This window comes from Oryctolagus cuniculus, chromosome 3, assembly GCF_964237555.1.
Source record: "Oryctolagus cuniculus chromosome 3, mOryCun1.1, whole genome shotgun sequence".
NCBI lineage: Eukaryota > Metazoa > Chordata > Mammalia > Lagomorpha > Leporidae > Oryctolagus > Oryctolagus cuniculus.
Genome location: NC_091434.1, coordinates 36,308,962 through 36,328,667, shown reverse-complemented (window position 1 = coordinate 36,328,667; position 19,706 = coordinate 36,308,962). Strand labels below are relative to the sequence as shown.

The following is a 19,706-nucleotide window of genomic DNA, read 5'->3' as shown; positions in this document are numbered from 1 at the left end:
AATGGGCAAAGGGGTGAGGGGTTATGGACAGTTACCTTTCTTCTTCCCATTTTGCAACAAAATTGTGAAAAGTATAAAAATCCAGTCAACTCAGGAAGCGAGGCAACTGAATCCAACGAACAACTGTGCTTCAGGGACAAAAATCATGAGACACTTGCCTACTAAAATTGTGTATTCAAATCTGCAAGAAACTAGGTCTGTTTATCTGAGTCATATTTTTGTCTCCTCTGAAGCAGTTGAATTCTGTGAGGCCAAGTCTGGTGTTATCATTATGAAACTGTAATGGGAGCTAAGCTTTTCTTAGCTCTCACCACTGAATTGGAGTTTAACAATTTTTGCAAATGATCATGCAATAAACTTGGTATACTTTTCGTGATCTTCCTTAACGCTGAATTTTTGGCCGAGGGTTTTAACACATTTTTATGACCATATTTACTGTTGAGAAGGGACCTTTGTAGCAAAGATCTTTTCTTTCCTTTCTTTCTTTCTTTTTTTTTTTTTTTAGAAAACTTGTTCTTTTGTGCACAACATGACACAGAACTTCATGACTGATTCCATGTTGTCTCCCCCCCCCCCTCCCCGGAAATTCAATGTATACACAAGTCGTTTCTTGAATGAGAAACGCATGCTTCCCAAGGCAAGGAGTATTTCTCTTGATGTTCTCCATTCATTTGGTATTAGGTACATTAAATGCGAAATATATGCATGCTTATTGGGTTGACAAACTGGCAACCCCTACACCAAATTAAGGACTTAACTGAGTCTGCCTGAAGTATGGCATTCATCTTTAAAGAATAATCCAGAACTTTAACTAAGCCACATGTGGGTCAGTGATTTCTGAAATTCAAGCCATGTGAAGCCATCCTGCTTGCTAGAGCCTGGGTGCTGAGGGCATGGCCCTGGATTCACAGTCTTGCTATTCTATCATTCAGCTTTACATCCTTAGACTCTTGATGGTCTATTGCCAAGGGTTGCCTCTGGATTGTTTACCCACATGCCCCGTGTGGTTCATTTAAGGTCCGTGTGGCCCTTGGAGGGCAGGTGAACATTTGTCAGGCTGACATTAACTAATCTGTATCTTCTTCAGGGTAGGGAAATAAAGTGGTTCCTTGTCCCTGGGAATTCTTTATATGAGATTTTTTTTTAAAGATTTATCTTTATTTACTTGAAAGGGAGAGTTAGAGAGAGAGAGAGAGAGAGAGTCAGAGAGATATTCCCTCTGCTGGTTTACTCCCCAAACAGCTGCAACAACCAGGGCTAGGTCAGGCCACAGCCAGGAGCCAGGAGCTTTATCCGGATCTCCTACATGGGTGGCAGGAGCCCACGCATCTGGGCCATCTTCTGCTGCTTTCCCAGGCATTATCAGCATGGAGCTGGATTGGACGTGGCACAGCTGGGAGTCAAACTGGTACCCACATGGCATGCTGGCATTGCAGGCAGCAGCTTAACCCATTATGCCACGATGCTGGCCTCACGAGATATCAATTTGGGAATTTGCCTGGCTTGTCCTTTGTAGGCTGTTCAATTCTGATGGGGGTGCTTTAGCACAAAAAAAAAAAAATCCCTAAGTTCTGTTTCTGATGTTAGCCAAGTACTTGCATCTTTCTGGGGCTTGGTGTCCTCATCCCAAATACCTTTTCACTTTAATCCTCTGTGGTATTTGCCAATGATTTTAGAATTCTTAGTTCTGATTATTCCCTAATGCCTTTTATGGATTTTCTGCCTGCTATATGATTTTCCAATCCTCTCACTGGAAATCTCAACTTCTTAACATAAAGGCCAGGTACAATGGCCCCTTGGCTATCCTTCCTGGAAAGGTGCTTCCCTGTGATATGCTGACCTAGGTCAAAGTAATTAACTAGCTTTGAAGTTGATTTGGGAATTGCTTTAACCTTCAGTGGCCATAAGGGTACTGCTCACCATTTAAAATTTATCATAAATATGAACTAGAATGTTAGATATTATAATGAGGCATTAATTTGCTGAGTGATTCGAATCACCCAAAAGGACAAAAGCAACTTAACACTTTCAATGAGTTAAACAGTTCACTTTCAACTCAGACAGGCTGTAGACACTACAGCTTTGTCTTTGATGACACCCCTAATTCTTGGGGAGGTTTACCTCGCTTGAGAAAACTTATTTTGGTTTTATTCTGTCTCACTGGATCCCTATGAATTGGGAAGTTGCAGGGCTTAGTGTGTCTTGTCACCTGTGGCCTCTGATAGTCAATCATATAGCTCAGTAAGATCTAGCCTTTAATTGCATGATGAGCCTCGGTTTTCATATTCTTTGACCAAAAGTGTGTACATACACTTTCATCGATAATTCACAAAACAGCATTTTTTGCCCTGGGCTTATCTTTCACTGTTGCTGCAACAAGCACCATGTTGCATCTAGGCCATTAGGGATCCCCAGAGTTTAACCTTTCCTGGGCTCCTGTTTTGGGCTGGTCTGCAGTGTGCTCTGGTGTAAGTTACCATTTTGGGGAACTTCCTTAGGGCCTGTGAGTTCTAGGCTGAGTGGGTTTCTGGGAGCAGCTGCAGATTCTATCTCAGTTCTTGACCTGATGTTGACATTTGAGTAGATAAAGAGCTCTCTTGGGGAGCCTGCCATAGACTAGCACCTGTTACTGTCCCTCAATTCTTCACCCACTCAGTTGAACTGGTAAACCAGTTCCCTTTCCAAATCTAAAAGAGCCTTTTTAAAAAACAATCCTTCCTACTGTAGATCACAATGTAGGGAATGTGGATGGTACATGTACAGGTGGTATGTACCTTTAAGTTCGGTAGAGTCTTGAAGATTGTCTTTAAATAGATTGCCTTATATCTGCCCTGTGTATTGCTGTTGTTCCCAGGAAACAAGTGGGTAACACTGGAGTGGAGGGAAAGGCAAAGTGGGAGTGTGGTTCTCAGATTACACATCTTTAACAGACACTGACTATGAAGGGGTGGAATAAGTGACACAGTCACGTGGACATATAAAGTGGGTACTCCCTGCACACGCGCGCGCACACACATACACACACACGCATATGCTAGATGCACCTTGGCACTGGGGGTTCTGTATGGTGTTCCAAAGCCGTGCATGTGTCATTTCCCCTTATGACTGTGTTTACAGCTAGACTGATAATAACTAAATCTACCATCTGACACTAGCAGGAGGATAAGTCTGGGAGAGGACTGCAGCAAGTCCTTCACTATCTTGGTGTGCAGACTGGAAAACCTCAGAGTCAAAACTTCTTTGTTAGGGGGGCTTCTCTTCCCACTGTAGTGTTCGGGGTTTCTGGAAGCAGACTCTAACTTGGGGGCTTGGTGAAAGGAGTCCTCAGGGCTGGAGTAAGTACTAAAAATACTTCCCAGGGTATCACTAGCAGTTATTTGGGGGAAAACACTTCCTTGTCCTCACCCCTGCCCTGTGGCAACACTATTCCCAAGAGAGGTCTAGTATTTCATTCATAGAAAAACTAAAGAACCAAGATGTTTATTGAACAACTTAATTCATATACTTGGTTTCCATGAGCCCTTCTATTTGAATGAATTCCTCAATTATGCATATATAATGTTATCCTTTCTGCTTAGTTCCAGATAGATAACCCAACTAGCCATCTCACATTCCATATGATCCAAGCTGAATTTATAATATTTTCTTTCAAATCTATGTCTCCTACTGTCTTGCCTTACATCTGTGGATGAAGATAATCCTAATAAACCCACACTCAAATAATTGGTCATTCAGTTTGAGCAAGGAAGACTCAAGCCATCTGATGACAGTCATTCTAAGTTCATAACATTTTACTTTCCTTCCTTTTCATACCATTCTTGTTCATGACCACTCTTTAAATCAGGATTTCCCAGTCTTGGCACTGTTGAAAATTTTGGGGGCTCAGTACTTCTTTGTTGTAGGGGACTCCCCTTTGTATGGGAGGATGATTAGCAGTATCTCTGGCTTCTTCCCATTAGATGCCAGAAGAATCATCATGGTGACAAAACAGAGTATCTGTTACAAAACACAAGTATAATCAATAGGAGAGTGCTGCTGAGAGCCCATGAAGCTAAGGACTGAATCCACATTGGCTGTGCAGAATGACATGGAGATCAGTGTTTTTCACACTGTTCTATAGCACTTACTCATGCCCATTGCAAAGGAGGTGTGCAGGTTTTGGGAGTGCCTGGACACAAAGTCAGGGCAGAAGTCATTCACCTCTTTGTTTATTTGGGTATTTCTGTCTCTCATGTCCAGTGGATCTACTGCTGTATTGGGCCTATATACTGTAAATATGTGTTTTTTTCCCCATAATAGAGACTTTGGAACCCAGAAATCTAGATGACTTTCTAGAATTTTTAAAATTTTTATGGGCCTTTAGTTTTAAGTGGAAGTTTTATCATCAAATTGATCAAGAAATGAAACTTTGCCAAGATTCATGGTGAGGGTAACTCTTGCTTCAGTTCAGTATCACTCCTAACTCCCTCACTCCTGCCAGAAATTCATGCTGACAGTGCTGAATGACACGATTTATGAAAATACAAACACAGAATGGAATAAGAATGTGACTAGTTGTCCAGAACTGTAAATCCTCATTAATTTGGACTCCACCATCATGAATTTATGAATTTTCCAGGCCATGGTGAGTTACGGAAAAACAGTTAAGCAAACGACTGATGTAAGATTACAATGAGGGGCCGGTGCTGTGGCATAGTAAGTTAAGCCTCCCTCTACAGTGCTGGGATGCTGGTTTGCTTCCCAGCTGCTCCTCTTCAGAGCCAGCTCTCTGCTATGGCCTGGGAAAGGAGTAGAGATGGCCCAAGTTCTGGGGTTCCTGCATCCATGTAGGAGACCCGGAAGAAGCTCCTGGATTCTGGCTTTGGATCTGCCCAGCTCTGACCATTGAGGTCATTTGGGGAGTGAACCAGCAGATGTAAGACCTCTTTATCTGTCTCACCCACTCTCTGTCTCTAACTCTGCCTCTCTAATAAATAAAATAAAAATAAATATTTTTAAAAAAGATTACAATGGGGATGCTTAGCCTAGTCCAACAGGAAGGGCCTTAGTCCACTTAAATATATACATTGCATATGTTAATTAGATAAGTTTTCAGAATTCAGACCGAATGACAGCATTGAGAGTAATATGGATAAGTTTCTCTAAACTATTTCCTTCATTTGAGATTTCTCAAGTGAATTTAGAATAGCCAGTATTTGATTAACCAATCCTTACCCAGGCCCCAGGGACTCATGGGATGCTGGTGTCCGTAGGTACCTACAGTTGGCGTTCTGAATAGTTGTGTGCAAAGTCCTAGAACTCTTCCCATGATGTGTCCTCTGCACCCCTCCACACTGACACTCTTCTCTCCTGCAGATGAAGAGTAAGAAGAACAGGCTCCTTCAGAGTGACTACATGAATATGACTCCCCGGAGGCCTGGGCCCACCCGCAAGCACTACCAGCCCTACGCTCCAGCACGAGACTTCGCAGCCTACCGCTCCTGACACGGACGCCTATCCAGAAGCCAGCCGGCTGGCACCCCTCCACCTGCTCAACAACACTGCTCTGGATAGGAAAGAACCGCCTCATTTTCAGCCGGCCGCCTTGGGTCCCTGTTAGGCCACCAATGCCAACTTTTCCTGAGTGACTGGACCAAGGATTGAGAACATTTTGAAACTCTACAATGAAATCAAGGAAATTTCCGGTGGTACACTGTGTCTTGCAGTGCCATGTCCAAATTCAAGTTTACCGTGTATTTATTGATGATGGAGAAGATAGGGTAGCTTCTGTTAGCCTTGAAATCGGCTTCCCAGCTGCTGACTGAGCCCAATTCCTTCCTCGCTCACCCGAGCATCTCAGTCAAGCAAAATGGCACACTCAAGGACATGTTAGATGGAGAAGAAAGGCTAGAAAATCATTCCCTTTGGTTAAATGGGTGTTTAGGGTGGGGATAGGTTAGAGTGGGGGTGTGGGAGAATGAAATATTTTAAAACCGTTAAAACACTGTCTCTTGTTCATGAAATGAGCCACTTAGTTCCTATTTGATGCTTTTTTTCTTTTTAGTTTAGAAATATGTAGACCTTGCTTTTGATGAGATCTGACCGCATTTAGTAACTTTGGCCAGTGGAATCATTTAAAGGCAGTATTAGGCAAAGCAACTTGCCTTCCTCACCCCCTGAGATGGGGATCCAGTGTTCATGTTCACGACATGATTCCAAATGAATAAATTAACCCTCCCACTCCAAGGAGAGTGTGGCAGGAAATAAGGTCACTTTATGTCAAAAATATGTGAATACTATGAAGGATGATTTGATTGCCAGCTCATTCCAGCCAAATCATACAGCGACTTCTGTGTTTCACACCTTTCATGTGTGCACAGTTAGTCTCTTTATTGTCGGGGTAGAGATCTGAGGTGCGATGACAAGAGAGTGTCCCCTGGGGAAGCGACGATCCTGTGAAAAAGAGGTGTTAGCATTCACTGGGGCACAGGAGAGCGTTCTGAGAGGCTTCTGGTGAAACAGAGATTAAAAGGGAATGATGCGATTTGCTGAGGAGGTGGCCGGTATTGGGTGGACGTTTTCCAGAAGATATTAGGCAGAAGGAGCTGTGGTGAGAATTCCTTTACAGGGAGTTTATGTGCTTTAGGGCTCAGAGCTTCAGAACTCTGTGGGCTCCGTTGCCTCCGCACCCTGGATGACCACTGACATGGAAACACACTCTGGAGTGTGTCTTTTGAGATGGCATCGAAGTTCTCAAGAGACTCTGTAAGGCTTAACCCTGGAATGACCGTTGTGTTTCCTCTAGTTTGGGTCAACTAGAGGGATGACTTGCGGACCTTGAGGGCTGGTTGTACTGCTGCCTTTACAGCTCGTGCAGTGCTCTGCTTTATTCAAGCTTTGAGGAGTGTAGGTTTCAGAGGCAGACAGACAAGGTTCAAGTCCCAGTGCTAGGTCAACGTCCTCAGGAAAGTCACTAGAGTCTACAATGATAAAATGGAGATAAATGATCACAAATGTCTGTTCCTAGACTATAACCTCCATGAGGGCACAGCCCAAGTCTGTCTTTGACTTTGCTTGTCACTGGCGTTTAGCATCATGTCCAACATATAATGTTAGCTATCAATATTTTTGCCATGTAGAGAAACTGTGTATAAAAATTAAACTAGGCAATGACCTAAGAAGGGAAGGAAGACTGTAACACACATTTAAACCCACTACGCAGGCATGAGGTGCTACAAAAATATGAGAACCTCTTATTTTCCATCATTTTCCTGGAATATTTCATCTTAGAACAAATTATAGGGCATTTATTCCTCACTTTTATGTATATAAAGAAGCTTTAGTACATTTTTGTTGTTGTTGTTGACAGGCAGAATTAGACAGTGAGAGAGAGAGACAGAGAGAAAGGTCTTCCTTCCATTGGTTCACACCCCAAATGGCCACCATGGCCAGCGTGCTGTGCCAATCCGAAGTCAGGAGCCAGGTGCTTCCTCCTGGTCTCCCATGCGGGTGCAGGGTCCAAGGACTTGGGCCATCCTCCACTGCCTTCCCGGGCCACAGCAGAGAGCTGGACTGGAAGAGGAGCAACCGGGACAGAACCGGCGCCCCAACTGGGACTAGAACCCGGGGTGCCAGCGCCAGGTGGATTAGCCTAGCGAGCTGTGGCGCCGGCCCATTTTTCTAAATGTAGGGAAGAAGGGATGGGTTGGAATCTTATTATTCCAGATAGAAAATGCTCTACTCGGTTGATTTTCACATGGGCTTCCAGTTCAAGAATTTGATGAATCCAGAGAAAGTCAAATTCAGCAGCACATAGGAGATGAAGGACTTGAATTTCCACCAACACGTGTGCTGCTTGCCAGCCTCTTGGCTCACAGTTCTTCAAGACAAGTTATCAGATTGTATTTTAAAATGACAGAGCTGGAGAGTTTTTAGAAAGGACAGTGTCAAATAAATAAATAAACCTGAAAAAAAAAAATGGAAAGATTTGATCTTTGGCAATAAATGGTTGTATTGTCTAACTGGAAAAGTAGGCTTCCTGAAGGTGAATCACACTTGAGATTTTTCTTACTCACTCTGAACAGGACCAAAGTAGAAATGTTATCTAGGGAAGTCCATTTTCACTATTAGTGTGAAGCAAGAAATGGTTTAAAAACAGTGGTTACGGCAATGCTTTTACAGTTTCAGATATAGTAATTATGAAGAAAACAATGTCATTTGCTGCTATTATTATTATAAGAGTCTTACAATTAATGGTATTCCTGTAATTTTTGATTGTGAGCTCAACTATTTTGGGCCAAGCATGCTAAGTTAAGGAGACAAAGTGTACGTTATGATCTGTGTATTCAGTGATAAAATTGCTAAACTATGGTGTGTCTGTTTTTCAAAATTTGTGCTTGAATGTTATCTTTCAGAGCAAGTATGCTTCACTTTAGTAATGAATCTGGAGAAAACTTGCTATTTAAAAGAGGTGTGCTATAAATCCTTTTATAAATCTCTGGTTTAGGTTCTTCTGAGAAAAAAAAAAAATCCCAGATTTCCAAATGTAACTTTACTTTAAGCAAGCTATATTTTTGTTTTGTTTGCTTGGCTTCAAACTTTCTCATCAGACCACTGGTTTTCTTTTCTGAGGCATCAGGCTGGGCTTCCCTGTGCGTTCTGTGTGATGTGAATACTTCGACATTGACTCCATCAGTCCCATGGGTTAATTAATTGAGATGCCAGTCCTCATGGCTATTTTAAAGAGAGTGTTGATCGTTGATGGTCAAATGGCTGTCTGGTCCATTTGGCACAAACTTTTGCATTGCCAAATGGGAACAACCATGGTTCTGGGGAACAATCTCAAAGTGTTAAATTTACCTCCATGCTGGAGGCTGGAGATGGTGCCCATGATGGGCCTAGAACCAGGCTCATTCCTGCCACAGACCTTTAACCCACATCAAAGTCAGTGGCATATACTCTCAAGATCTGGGGCAAAAGACTCTATAGTATCTGCAAGGCCACTGAGGCTCAGAAAATCTCTTCCCTCCATACTTCTCTCCAAGCATCACAGGTATGCTCCCATTGCAAGACCTTCACAGTGTTATTTCCTTTGTCTGGAATATTCTTCCTGAGATATCTGCCTGTCTTGCTCCCACACATCTTTCAGGTCACTACTCAAGTGTCACCTTCTATTCTAGCTGGTTTTTCCCATGCCATCTGCTTTCTTTGCTTATTTTTTTTCATAGCATTTTACCACCTCCTACAATAGATGTTTCACTTATTTATTTATATACTGTTGGTTTCCCCAAATTGTAGGCTAAGTTCCATAAGGGAAGGAACTGTTTTATTTTTTGGTGTATCTCCAGTGCCTAGAAAAGTGCTTACTATGTAAAGATTATTTATTGATGGAATGATTTTCATGTGGTCTTACAAATTAATGGTCAATTTTAACGTTCCAATCACACTCTGAGAAGGAGGGAGCCAGTTCTATTTTCCATTTCCTGTTACTAAGTTCAAAAATTCACTTTATTAGAGAAATAGGAGGTACAACATACATGCTGCTCAATTTGCTTTAATAAAATCCAATGTTCACTTACATTTTAGGAATTTTTGTGCAGTGAGGAGAACCAATACTTGGAAACAAACTAAAAAGTCTTGCCAAATAAGCCACAGTCAGGAGTAAGCTAACTTTCCACTGAGGTCCCAAAATTCCCTCTTAATGGAGTACTGACTTGGTCTTAGACATTTCTGTAGATTAAGACTTCTGAAAATGTTTCCTTTGTAGTTGAAATCCCATCCTACGTAACTGCAGCTCTTTCCTAGGGAGTGATTTTACCCAATGAATTTTATAAACACCCTGCCTGACTCTGATTCAAAACTGGCTGAAAAACATGGGAATAGTGGGGACAGAAAACTTCAGGTTCATCTGTCATGCTCATGTCATAATTGAGCACTCTAGTAGCTTGCAATAGTTTAAAACGAAAACAACAACAAACAAAATTTTTGGCATTTGGAGCAAGTTGAAAACTCAAATCAGACATAGTAGACATGTGCTCACTGCTATCCTCTATGGGTAGGGGAGGGCCTTTGAACAACAGACACAAGAGCTGCACTGATAGTCCGTGTAGCAGTCTCTATTTCATTTGTTGTCAGTTTTACTTTGAGGGTGGCCTGGAGTCAAATAGGCGTGCAATGAATTTAATGCCCAACTGACATTTTTTGTGTTGTTATAATGGATCTCATTACACTTAATAAAGGTAACTACAACTCGAAAAGGATGAGTTTACATGTTTCCTACGACTCCAAGAAAGACTGAACTCAGCTGGTTATTCATGAATAGTTCAATTAAGACTAATTAACCAGAAGAGACAAGATGGATAAAATATTGGCCATTAAATGATTCTGTTCAACAAGCACTCATTTGTTATGCTGATAAATATAATGGAACCTAGCTCTGTGAAAAGATACTAGTACCTTGCAACTCAAGTTCCAAACAAAATGAGACCCAAACTTCATGACTTCGCCTGTCAGACCTCACACCACATTCTAGCTATACAATTGTGTGGCCAGAGTTAACTGACCACAACCCTGAATTCACATTTCCCCTCCAGCATGATAACAATGGATTGATTTATTTTAAAGAAGAACCTTTTCTCCTCTATCATCTTGTCTGGAACAGAGGTAATAGACGGATGAGAAAAATCAAAGAAACTTCTAGATCCATCAGAATAGGGGCCTGACAGCCCTACTAAGCAGCAGCCAAGAGGATGGCCTGGGAACCATGCCAGCAAACTTGATGGGTAGTTTGCCTCTCTCAGGTCTCTTGATGAATCCCCAACGGAGGCACTGCTTAACTTTTGACTTTTCAAAGTGGTTCTTCAGGAATGCACCAGAGCAAATGGACTTTTCCACTTCTCTGATTGACAACCCAAAGCAATGTATGCTTTCCCTTTGGAGCTTTGACTCCCAGCGCTTAGAAATCCAGGCCAGTGGCCAGGGTGGAGCGTGGCGCACTCTCTCTGCATGCGCTTGGTTCATTTCAGGGAGTGGACACTACACCGAAAACACTTGCAAGGCACTTCAGATGACCTCTGGGTGATCCAAGGACGTATCAGCTTTTCCAGGAAGCGCATCTCATCTTCCACGTAATGCTGAGGGCCAGCACATATTCTTCCCAATGCCTACTTCCCTATCCATTTTGCCTATTTAAACTCTGAAAGGGCTTGGAGGGCCAGGAATTTGAGGCAACAGGGGAGAACTGATCTCAGGGTAGGGGTGGGTTGGATTTTACTTACACTTCACCAAGCAGAGCTATCTCAGTGACAGATTTAAACACTCCTCTGGCTCCAAAGAACAAATTGTGAGCTGGGTGGAAATGTCAGTTGAGACAGAAGAGCAGCAAACAGCTTTGTTTTCCTATAGTTGTGGTTTTACACGGTGATGACACACGAAGATGAAAATGTGCAGCATGAACTCCAGTTGTTATCTGAGTGAGCATCTCTACCAACACCGAAGGATATGTGTGGGTGTCACCTGCAAGCAGAGAGAGAGAAAGATGGGGCCCTGTTTCGGAAAGAAGAGCCAGTTAATCAGAGATCAACAGTGACAAGTGATGCTGTTTATTTCATAAGTTTTAGGTTCTGTTTCCTTCCCCTCACCAATCTCTGTATCTGCATTTAGTCTGGAGATTAAATAAATCAGCCTCTGGTGACTGAGGAAGGGAGGAAGGGAGTGGGAAAGGTGGACTTGAACAGACATCAGGGAAATTACCAGGAATTGAGTCATTTCTTCGGCTCCTGTGCGTGCACTTAACATTCGCTCTTGAGCTTCTGAAGTGGGGAATCTGCTAACTTTTGGGAACCTGTGACCCATCACAGGGCAGACAAACTTCGGGACAGTACTGGGGACTCTCTTTCACTCCCAACCCTGTGTGACTCTTTATTTCATGGCCTTTATGTTTCTTCCTCCTTTCTCGTACTTCATTCATTTGATAACTATTTAAGGAACACCTACGCAGGCCTACCAAGTGGGCTAGATACTGGGGATGTGGTAACGAGCAACATGGCCATGATTATCTCTGTCCTCATCAAGTGCAGAGTGCATAGTTTGCATATACATTGTTTTGTTTTTCCTGCTCTTTGCACCCTGCTCCTGAGGGTAACCACTTATTGCTGATTGTGAGACTTAAACCTTAATGTGTCTACCTGATTGTCTTTACCTTGTGGGTTTGCCCGAAGTTTATTTCTTCGAGATGTGTTTATTTAACTTCTCTTAATGCTTTTAATATCTTAGAGCAGGAATTGGCAAGATTTTATCTGTAAAGGGTCAGATAGTAAAACATTGTAGGCTTTATGATGATACGGTCTGTTACACTTACTCAACTCTGAGGACTGCAGTGTGAAAGCAGACTCCAATGATAACACGTACAGGAGTCTTAATAACCAAGTTCAGTAGCCACATAGCAGAAAGGCAAAATATTTCTTTTGTAGAATGTACAGCTATTGTGTACATTAATGTACTTTCCTGGCATCCCATATGGGTGCTGGTTTGTGTCCTGGTTGATCCACTTCTGATCCAGCTTCCTGCTAATAGCCTGGGAAAGCAGTGGAAGATGGCTCAAGTGTTGGGCCCCTGCCACCCACACAGGAGATCCAGATGAAGCTCCTGGCTCCTGGGTTTGGCCTGGCCCAGCCCTGGCTGTTGTGGCCATGGAGGGAGTGAACCAGCAGATGGAAGAGCTCTCTCCTTACTCTCCCTGTAATTCTGATTTTCAAATAAGTAAATCAATATTGAAGAAAAGAAGAACCTATTTCATTCATGCAATCCCAGGGACGAATTTAAATGTTACTTAGTTTTTCTTTTCCTTTGCTGAAGAGTTTCTGCCACTCAATCCTCCCCAAACTTGGAAGCGTGGTCTGTGTCTGATAAAGAAAGGAGGCAACCCTGAGATCTAGAAGGAGTTGCTGAGAAGAAGGCAACAGAAGGAGAACTGCTAGGTCAAACCAGAAGAAACTGCAGACATTAATGTTTACAGAAATGTTAATAGACTTAATTTTAGAGCAATTTAGGCTCACTGCAAAATTGAGTGGAAAGTACAGAGAGTTCTCATGTGTTCTCCCACTTCAACAGCCTCCTCTTCCAACATCCTGTACTTGTTCAACAGAAGAACCACAACTGGCACATCACTTTCAACCAAAGTCTATTTTCACATTAGGGTTCACTCTCGGTGTTGTACGTTGTGTGAATTTGGAAAAATCCATAGCAGTGTAATCTCCCACTGGAGTGTCAGAAAGAATAGTGCCTACGTTCCACTATTCATCCCTCTCCCCCTGAATAGTTGTAGGAACTGCTACTTCACATAAAAGGACCACATTTACTCTGAAGGGGAAGGAGCTGCCAAGTCTGAGGTGCAGGGTTACCAGCGCCCATTAGGTTAAGGAAGATGCGGGATAAATTCAGTTCTTTAGATGTAGCAACTGGAGACCTGGGCAAGACTAGGTACCATGGGACGGTGGTGTTCAAAGTGGGATCTTAGCAGGGATGCTGTGAACAGTGAAGAAGAGGAGGCCAAGAGAGTGGAACTTATGGCAAGCTGTTTCCCTGTGAGGAGAGTTTTCTTGGCACCTGAGTTTCTATGGGTCTCACCACCGTCCAGCATACTACGTAGTGGGCCATGGTAGGTTGTGTTTGTTCACTGAGAGCAAAAGAAAATAGGAGGTAAAAGCAGTCTGTTGTTAATAAAGCCAAAGATCCACGTTGTTTATATGTTAAAGAAGAGGGAGTCCATAGAAAGGAAGACGGAAAAGTGGAAGGAAGAAGAGAAACCAGTGATGGTGGAAAGATCCTTGAGGAACGAGGTGGGTGGTGTTGAGGAGGGTGGGAGAATGGTAGGTAGTGCTAGGGAGGCCTGGGGTTGGGTGGAGCAGTGAATCTTGGCCTAACAGGGCCTGGTCCTCTACACACACACACACACACACACACACACACACACACGTGTCCAGAGCACGCTGAGCACCCACTCTCAGAGCCTGGACAAAGGTCATTTTGACGAGCTAGTCCTGACTTGCTTGCTGCAGTGTGTGTTAGATGGAAAGGGTTGGACTTTGGGGGATTTATTTTCTGCAGAGTAAACTCTTTTATTCTTCCCTTGTTCAGAGGTACAGAAAGAAATCACCAGTGCTTGCACTATGTTCCCTTTCTACGTTGCCAGAGCTGTTGATCTTTCCCTAGGTGCCCCTCTGCTCCAAAGGGAGCTCAGCTGGTTCTGCAGGAATTATCATCTACACTTTCAAATAATGCCCAAAGGTATGGGAGCTACTGATATGTAGCAAACACCCGAAACTTAATAGCGCAAACAACAACAACCACTTACTACTATTATCTCTTACACTTTGGGGGGTGGTAGGGCTCAGCTTGGTGATCCTTACTTGGGCTCTCTGGGGTCATTCTGAAAGCTGCCTCACACATTCTGGCAGCTGATGGTGGCTGCCAGCCAGGATTTCAGGAAGGAAAGGCTGTTAGCTGGAGGTTGTTGGCCTACAGCATGGGTGGGGAACCTTTTTTTTCTGCCAAGAGCTATTTGGATATTTATAACATCATTTGTGGGGCATACAAAATGATCAACTTAAAAATTAGCCTGCTTCAGATTTATTGAATTTCCAGTCCTGCCTGTGGTTATATTGGCAGGGCCAGACCAAAAGAGTTTGCAGGCGTTATATGGCCCATGGGCTGGACGCTCCCCACCCCTGGCCTACACAGAGCCTCTATATACATCCTGGGATTTCTCATAGTATGACAGTGGGGTTCCAAGGGCAAGGATTCTGTAAAGGAGAAAGGCAGAATCTGTTTGCCTTGGAAGTTAGAAGTGAGTCACTATGACTAGCCCACACTCAAGGGCAAGAGAATTAGACCCTTCCTTAAGATAGAAGAAGAGTCAAAGAATTTTCAAACAACCGTATCTCAGATCAAAAGCGTTGCTATGAAACAAGCATGGCAAAGTGGAAAAGGTATAGGATTGGGAATCAGGAGACAAGACTTGATGACTAATTGATGACTAATGATGGCTATATAAGAACACTTTAACACTTTTCTTATAAGCTTGGAGGTGGAGACATTAAAACACAATATTGGTTGGTGCTGTGGCATATCGGGTAAAGCCACCACCTGCAGTGCTGGCATCCCATATGGCTGCCAGTTCTAGTCCTGGCTGCTCCACTTCCAATCCAGATCTCTGCTATGGCCTGGGAAAGCAGTAGAGGATAGCCTAAGTCCTTGGGTCCCTGTACCCATGTGGGAGACCTGGAAGAAGCTCCTGGCTCCTGGCTTCGGAATGGCCCAGCTTTGGTTGTTGTGGCCATTTGGGGAGTGAACCAGCAGATGGAAGACCTTTCTCTCTCTCTCTCTCTCTCTCTCTCTCTCTCTCTCTCTCTTTCTCTGCCTCTCTGCCTTTCACACAATATCAGGGTCTTCCTTCATGTGCATTCAGCATCTCTGTGGTCAGTAACACCCCGGATTTCTTATGAGTACCATGCATATATGTTTAGCTCCCATGTACTGACATTCAAGGAACTACAATTTACACATTCAATCGTAATAATAATTATGGCCAATGTTTAGAGGATTTGTGTAAGTCAGGCACTATGGCAGGTATATTATTCATATAGTCTTAGTCTTTGGAAATCTTTTGGGCATTTGATTTTCTCATTACATTAGTAATTTTATAAGCAGGGAAACTGAGACTTAGAGAATTTAAATGACCTGTCTAAACGTAGACCAAGGATTCAAACCCACAGAATGTATTTCTGTAGTCCATATGCTTTTCTTGTAAATTACTGATTGTTTGAAAAGGAGGAGGGCAATGGAAGCAGGGAGAGAGAGACCTCCCATCCACTGCATCACTCTCCAAGTACCTGTCACCCCTGTGGTGGCAGTAGGGGGTAACACTGGGCCAGGTGAAAGCCTGGAGCAGGAAACTCAATTCAGGTCGGCCATGTGGGTGACATGGACCCAACTACTTGAAAGCCAGCACATGGTGTCTCCCAGGGTGCGTATCAGCAGGAATCTGGGATTGGGAGCAAGGCTGGGAACTGAACCCACGCAATGTGGTATGGGATGTGGGTGCCTCAGCCGGCCTCTGTTCCAAATGCCTAACCCCCAAACCACATCCTTAATCATTTTGTTTTATATAATCTCTTTCAATTTGTTGACAGCCACAAAACCCATAATTTATGGCCATTTGTAATTTTCATAGGTATGAATATGAAATGTCATCTTCTTCCAGTGAGGCTCTTGTGTGCAAGGAAGCACTTCTCTGGAGAATGAGCTGTGCTGAGAGGCCAGGACAGATGGCCTCCTCTTACAAGGTAGCTTCTATAGTATTTATTGTGATATGACAGAAAACATTTGATGATATCTGCTACATCCAATGCTGAATATAGAGATCAGGACTCTTTTGGTTTCAAGTGACAGAAACATGACTTGAACTAGCTCAGGTAGAAAAGGGAATGAGGATTAGTTCATGTATCTGTGATACAGAAGAGATGATGGAACAAGGGCCCCCATATCATTAGACTCTCTCCATCCCTTGCTTCTGCTTCCTACTGGATAGAAGCTCCGTTCTCCCCTCCTCTCTTCTCCGTAAGACGAGACACTGCACAGTCACACTGCCTGTTTTGCTCCCATCATTTCAGGAGATTAAGCAAAGGAAAAGAAGATTCTCTCAGCTTCTGCCTGAAAAACCTCAGTAAATTATTCTGACTTGTTCAATTTGATCAAGTACCCAAAGGAAGGAGTCTTTTGTTGGAAGGAGAGAGGCAGAGTACAGGCATGGTTTCTGGAGAAATTTTGTTAGCTAAGCAGCCATCCACTTTGCATCTAACATGAGTTTAAACAATGCCTGGTTCCTTATAAGAAAATAGAGATCTTGGAAGGTCACACCATCTCATTCACTGGCAAAGTTTCATGAATCCTGCTCCACGTTTGTTGGTTTTTTTTTCCATACAGGGAATGTTGTGTGTGGACTTTTTCTTATTATATATCTGAGCCACTGCCAAATTCAAGTGTTTGGACTCTTTTTTTAAAAAAAAGATTTTATTTATTTATTTGCAAGTAAGAGATAGAGGGGTGGGGTGAAGAAAGAGAAAGCGAGAGAGAGAGAGAGAAAGAATATGAATGAATGAGGATGAATCTTCCATCTACTGGTTCACCCCCCCTTCAAGTGGTTGCAACAGCTAAGGCTGGGCCAGCCCAAAGCCAGGAGCTTCTTCTGAATCTCCCACATGGAAGGCAGGGACCCAAGCACTTGGGCCATATTCCACTTCTTTCCCAGGCATATTAGCAAGGAGCTGGATCAGATATGGGGCCGCTGGGACGTTAAGCAATGCCATTTGGGATGCTGACATCACAGGCAGTGGCTTTACCCACTATACACAATACCAACCCCAAGCGTTTGGACCATTTAATGGAGTGTGGATTCTTTTGGGAATCATCTAAATGTCATAGGAGGGGAACAGGTATTCCTCCCAGTGGTTAAGATTTCCATACCCCACACTGGAGCCCCTGGATGTGATTCCCAGCTCCAATTCCTAACTCCAGCTTCCTGCCAATGCAGACCCTGGGAAGCAGTAATGATAGCTCAATTGGGTTCCTGCCACCCATGTGGGAGACCTAGATTGCATTCCTGGATCCTGGCTCTGGCTCCGTCCCAACCCTGGCTGTTGTGGGCATTTGGGGAGTGAACCAGCTAATAGGATCTCTGTCTACTTCCCCCACCTTTGCCAAAGTCATGAAACTTCTTCCCAGGAAAAAAAAAAAAAACACAAATTTGTACATTTTTTTCTTATTATCTTATAGTATTATAGTTCAGAGACTTGTGGGGAAGTACTCTTGAACAAGCCAACATGAAATCTGCATTTAAAAAATGTTTGTTTTCGGGGCTGGTGCCCTGGCTCACTTGGTTAATCCTCTGCCTGTGGTGCCGGCACCCCATGTGGGCACTGGGTTATGGTCCCGGTTGCTCCTCTTCCAGGCCAGCTCTCTGCTGTGGCCTGGGAGGGCAGTGGAGGATGGCCCAAGTGCTTGGGCCCCTGCATCCACATGGGAGACCAGGAGGGGTACCTGGCTCCTGTCTTCGGATTGGTGCAGCACCGGCCATGGTGGCCATTTGGGGAGTGGACCAACGGAGGGAAGACCTTTCTCTCTGTCTCTCTCTCTCTCACTGTCTATAACTCTACCTGTCAAATAAATTTTAAAAAAAGTTTGTTTTCATTTATTTGAAATGCAGAGCTGCAGATGGTGGTGGGGAGATATTTCCATCCTCTGGCTCACTGAACCAATAGAAAGCTGCATTGGAAGTGCAAATGGGACGGATCCCAGGCACTCTGACATGGGATGTGGGCATCCTAAGTGGTTGCTTCACCACTGTGCCATAAAACCTGCACCTTGCTGCATTTTTCAGAAGAAAAATTGTGTGCCATTATGATGTTTCAAATTTGGACATCTTAACAAATGTAAAAGGATCTATCATTGTAGATCCATTATTTTGAACCAATTCACAGGAAGATACACAAGTCTGAAGACATTTTCATTCAAACAAAAGGAAAAACTCAGTTAGTGGCTTATGTATTTCCAGACAGCATGTGTTTGATACACTACAGACAAAAACAAACAACAACAACAACAACAAAAAACAAAAAACAAAAACTCCGATATCATATTTGACTGTTAACTTATTCTCACTGTTGGAAACCTTCTGGGTAAAAAAGAGACAGACGATTTTATAAGGTCCAAAGATAGAGAATGAGGACCAATGACTTGAAATCTGGAAAAATCAATTTAAGATTGTTGAAGTCCCTCTATTTTTCCTTCAAAATTGTAAGAAAGATATATTTAAGGAAGAATAAGTTGCTGTGGTTAGACTCAAGAGTGAGTTGTTTAAAATATGGGACCAGGTGGTGCTTGTGCTGTGGTGTAGTGGTTAACACCCTGGCCTGAAGCTTTGGCATCCCATATGGACTCTGGTTTGAGACCCGGCTGCCCCACTTCCAATCCAGCTCTCTGCTAGGCCCTGGGAAAGCAGTAGAAGTGGCCCAAGTGCTTGGGCCCCTGCACCCACGTGGGAGACCCAGAAGAAGCTCCTGGCTCCTGCTTCGGATCGGCGCAGCTCCAGCCGTTGCAGCCATCTGAGGAGTGAACCAGAGGATGGAAGACCTCTCTCTCTCTCTCTCTCTCTCTCTCTCTCTCTCTCTCTGCCTCTCCTCTCTCTGTGTAACTCTTTCAAATAAATAAATAAATCTTTAAAAAATAAATAAAATAAAATATGGGACCAAGGTGTTCTGTCCACAAATTCCTCACTCCAGGTCTAAGAGGGAAGGAGGGAGGGGCCTGGTTGTTTAATGGGCACGTGGTCCCTACAACGCACTCCGTTACCGACATCAGGGCCCTGAGTAGCAACTTGTTTCTTGCAAGAGTGACGCAGGCAGCCACTCCTTCGCCCCACTTCCAAACTTCCCAAGATGGCAGTGTGGGGAAATGATGATCCCTGATGATCCCTTGCTTCAGTTCACACTATTTCCCTCCCATCTACTCAAGAAACAGCAGAAGAGTGAACTCCCAGTAGAGCTGGCACTTTTTACATATCACGATGAAGTAATTATCCTTGTCACATTATAAACTCTGATATCAGAGCTGACGACACGCATGCCCTGAACATCTTTTATGCATCACTTGAAATCTTCTCAACCTTGCCT

The 19,706-nt window shown here is 43.5% G+C and overlaps 1 protein-coding gene and 1 long non-coding RNA gene across 5 annotated transcripts in view; one reads left to right on the top strand and one right to left on the bottom strand.

The window, feature by feature from the left end:
• Positions 1 to 10,235, top strand: part of CD28 (CD28 molecule) — a 32,065-nt gene extending 21,830 nt beyond the window's left edge. Inside the window, exon 4 of one of the 2 annotated variants that reach the window (XM_017342615.3) lies at positions 5,356 to 10,235. In XM_017342615.3, coding sequence (XP_017198104.1) covers positions 5,356 to 5,484 — 129 coding nt within the window. In that variant the 3' untranslated portion in view covers positions 5,485 to 10,235. 2 annotated transcript variants of the gene reach the window in all.
• The window catches only part of LOC138848941 (uncharacterized), a 139,792-nt gene that overhangs the window by 6,592 nt on the left and 113,494 nt on the right, over positions 1 to 19,706 (bottom strand). For all 3 annotated transcript variants that reach the window (XR_011387154.1, XR_011387151.1, XR_011387153.1), the window contains exons 3-4: positions 11,256 to 11,493; positions 5,215 to 5,349 (exon numbers count right to left, since the gene is read on the bottom strand). This is a non-coding gene — a long non-coding RNA (uncharacterized lncRNA). The remainder of the gene's footprint in view (positions 1 to 5,214; positions 5,350 to 11,255; positions 11,494 to 19,706) is intronic.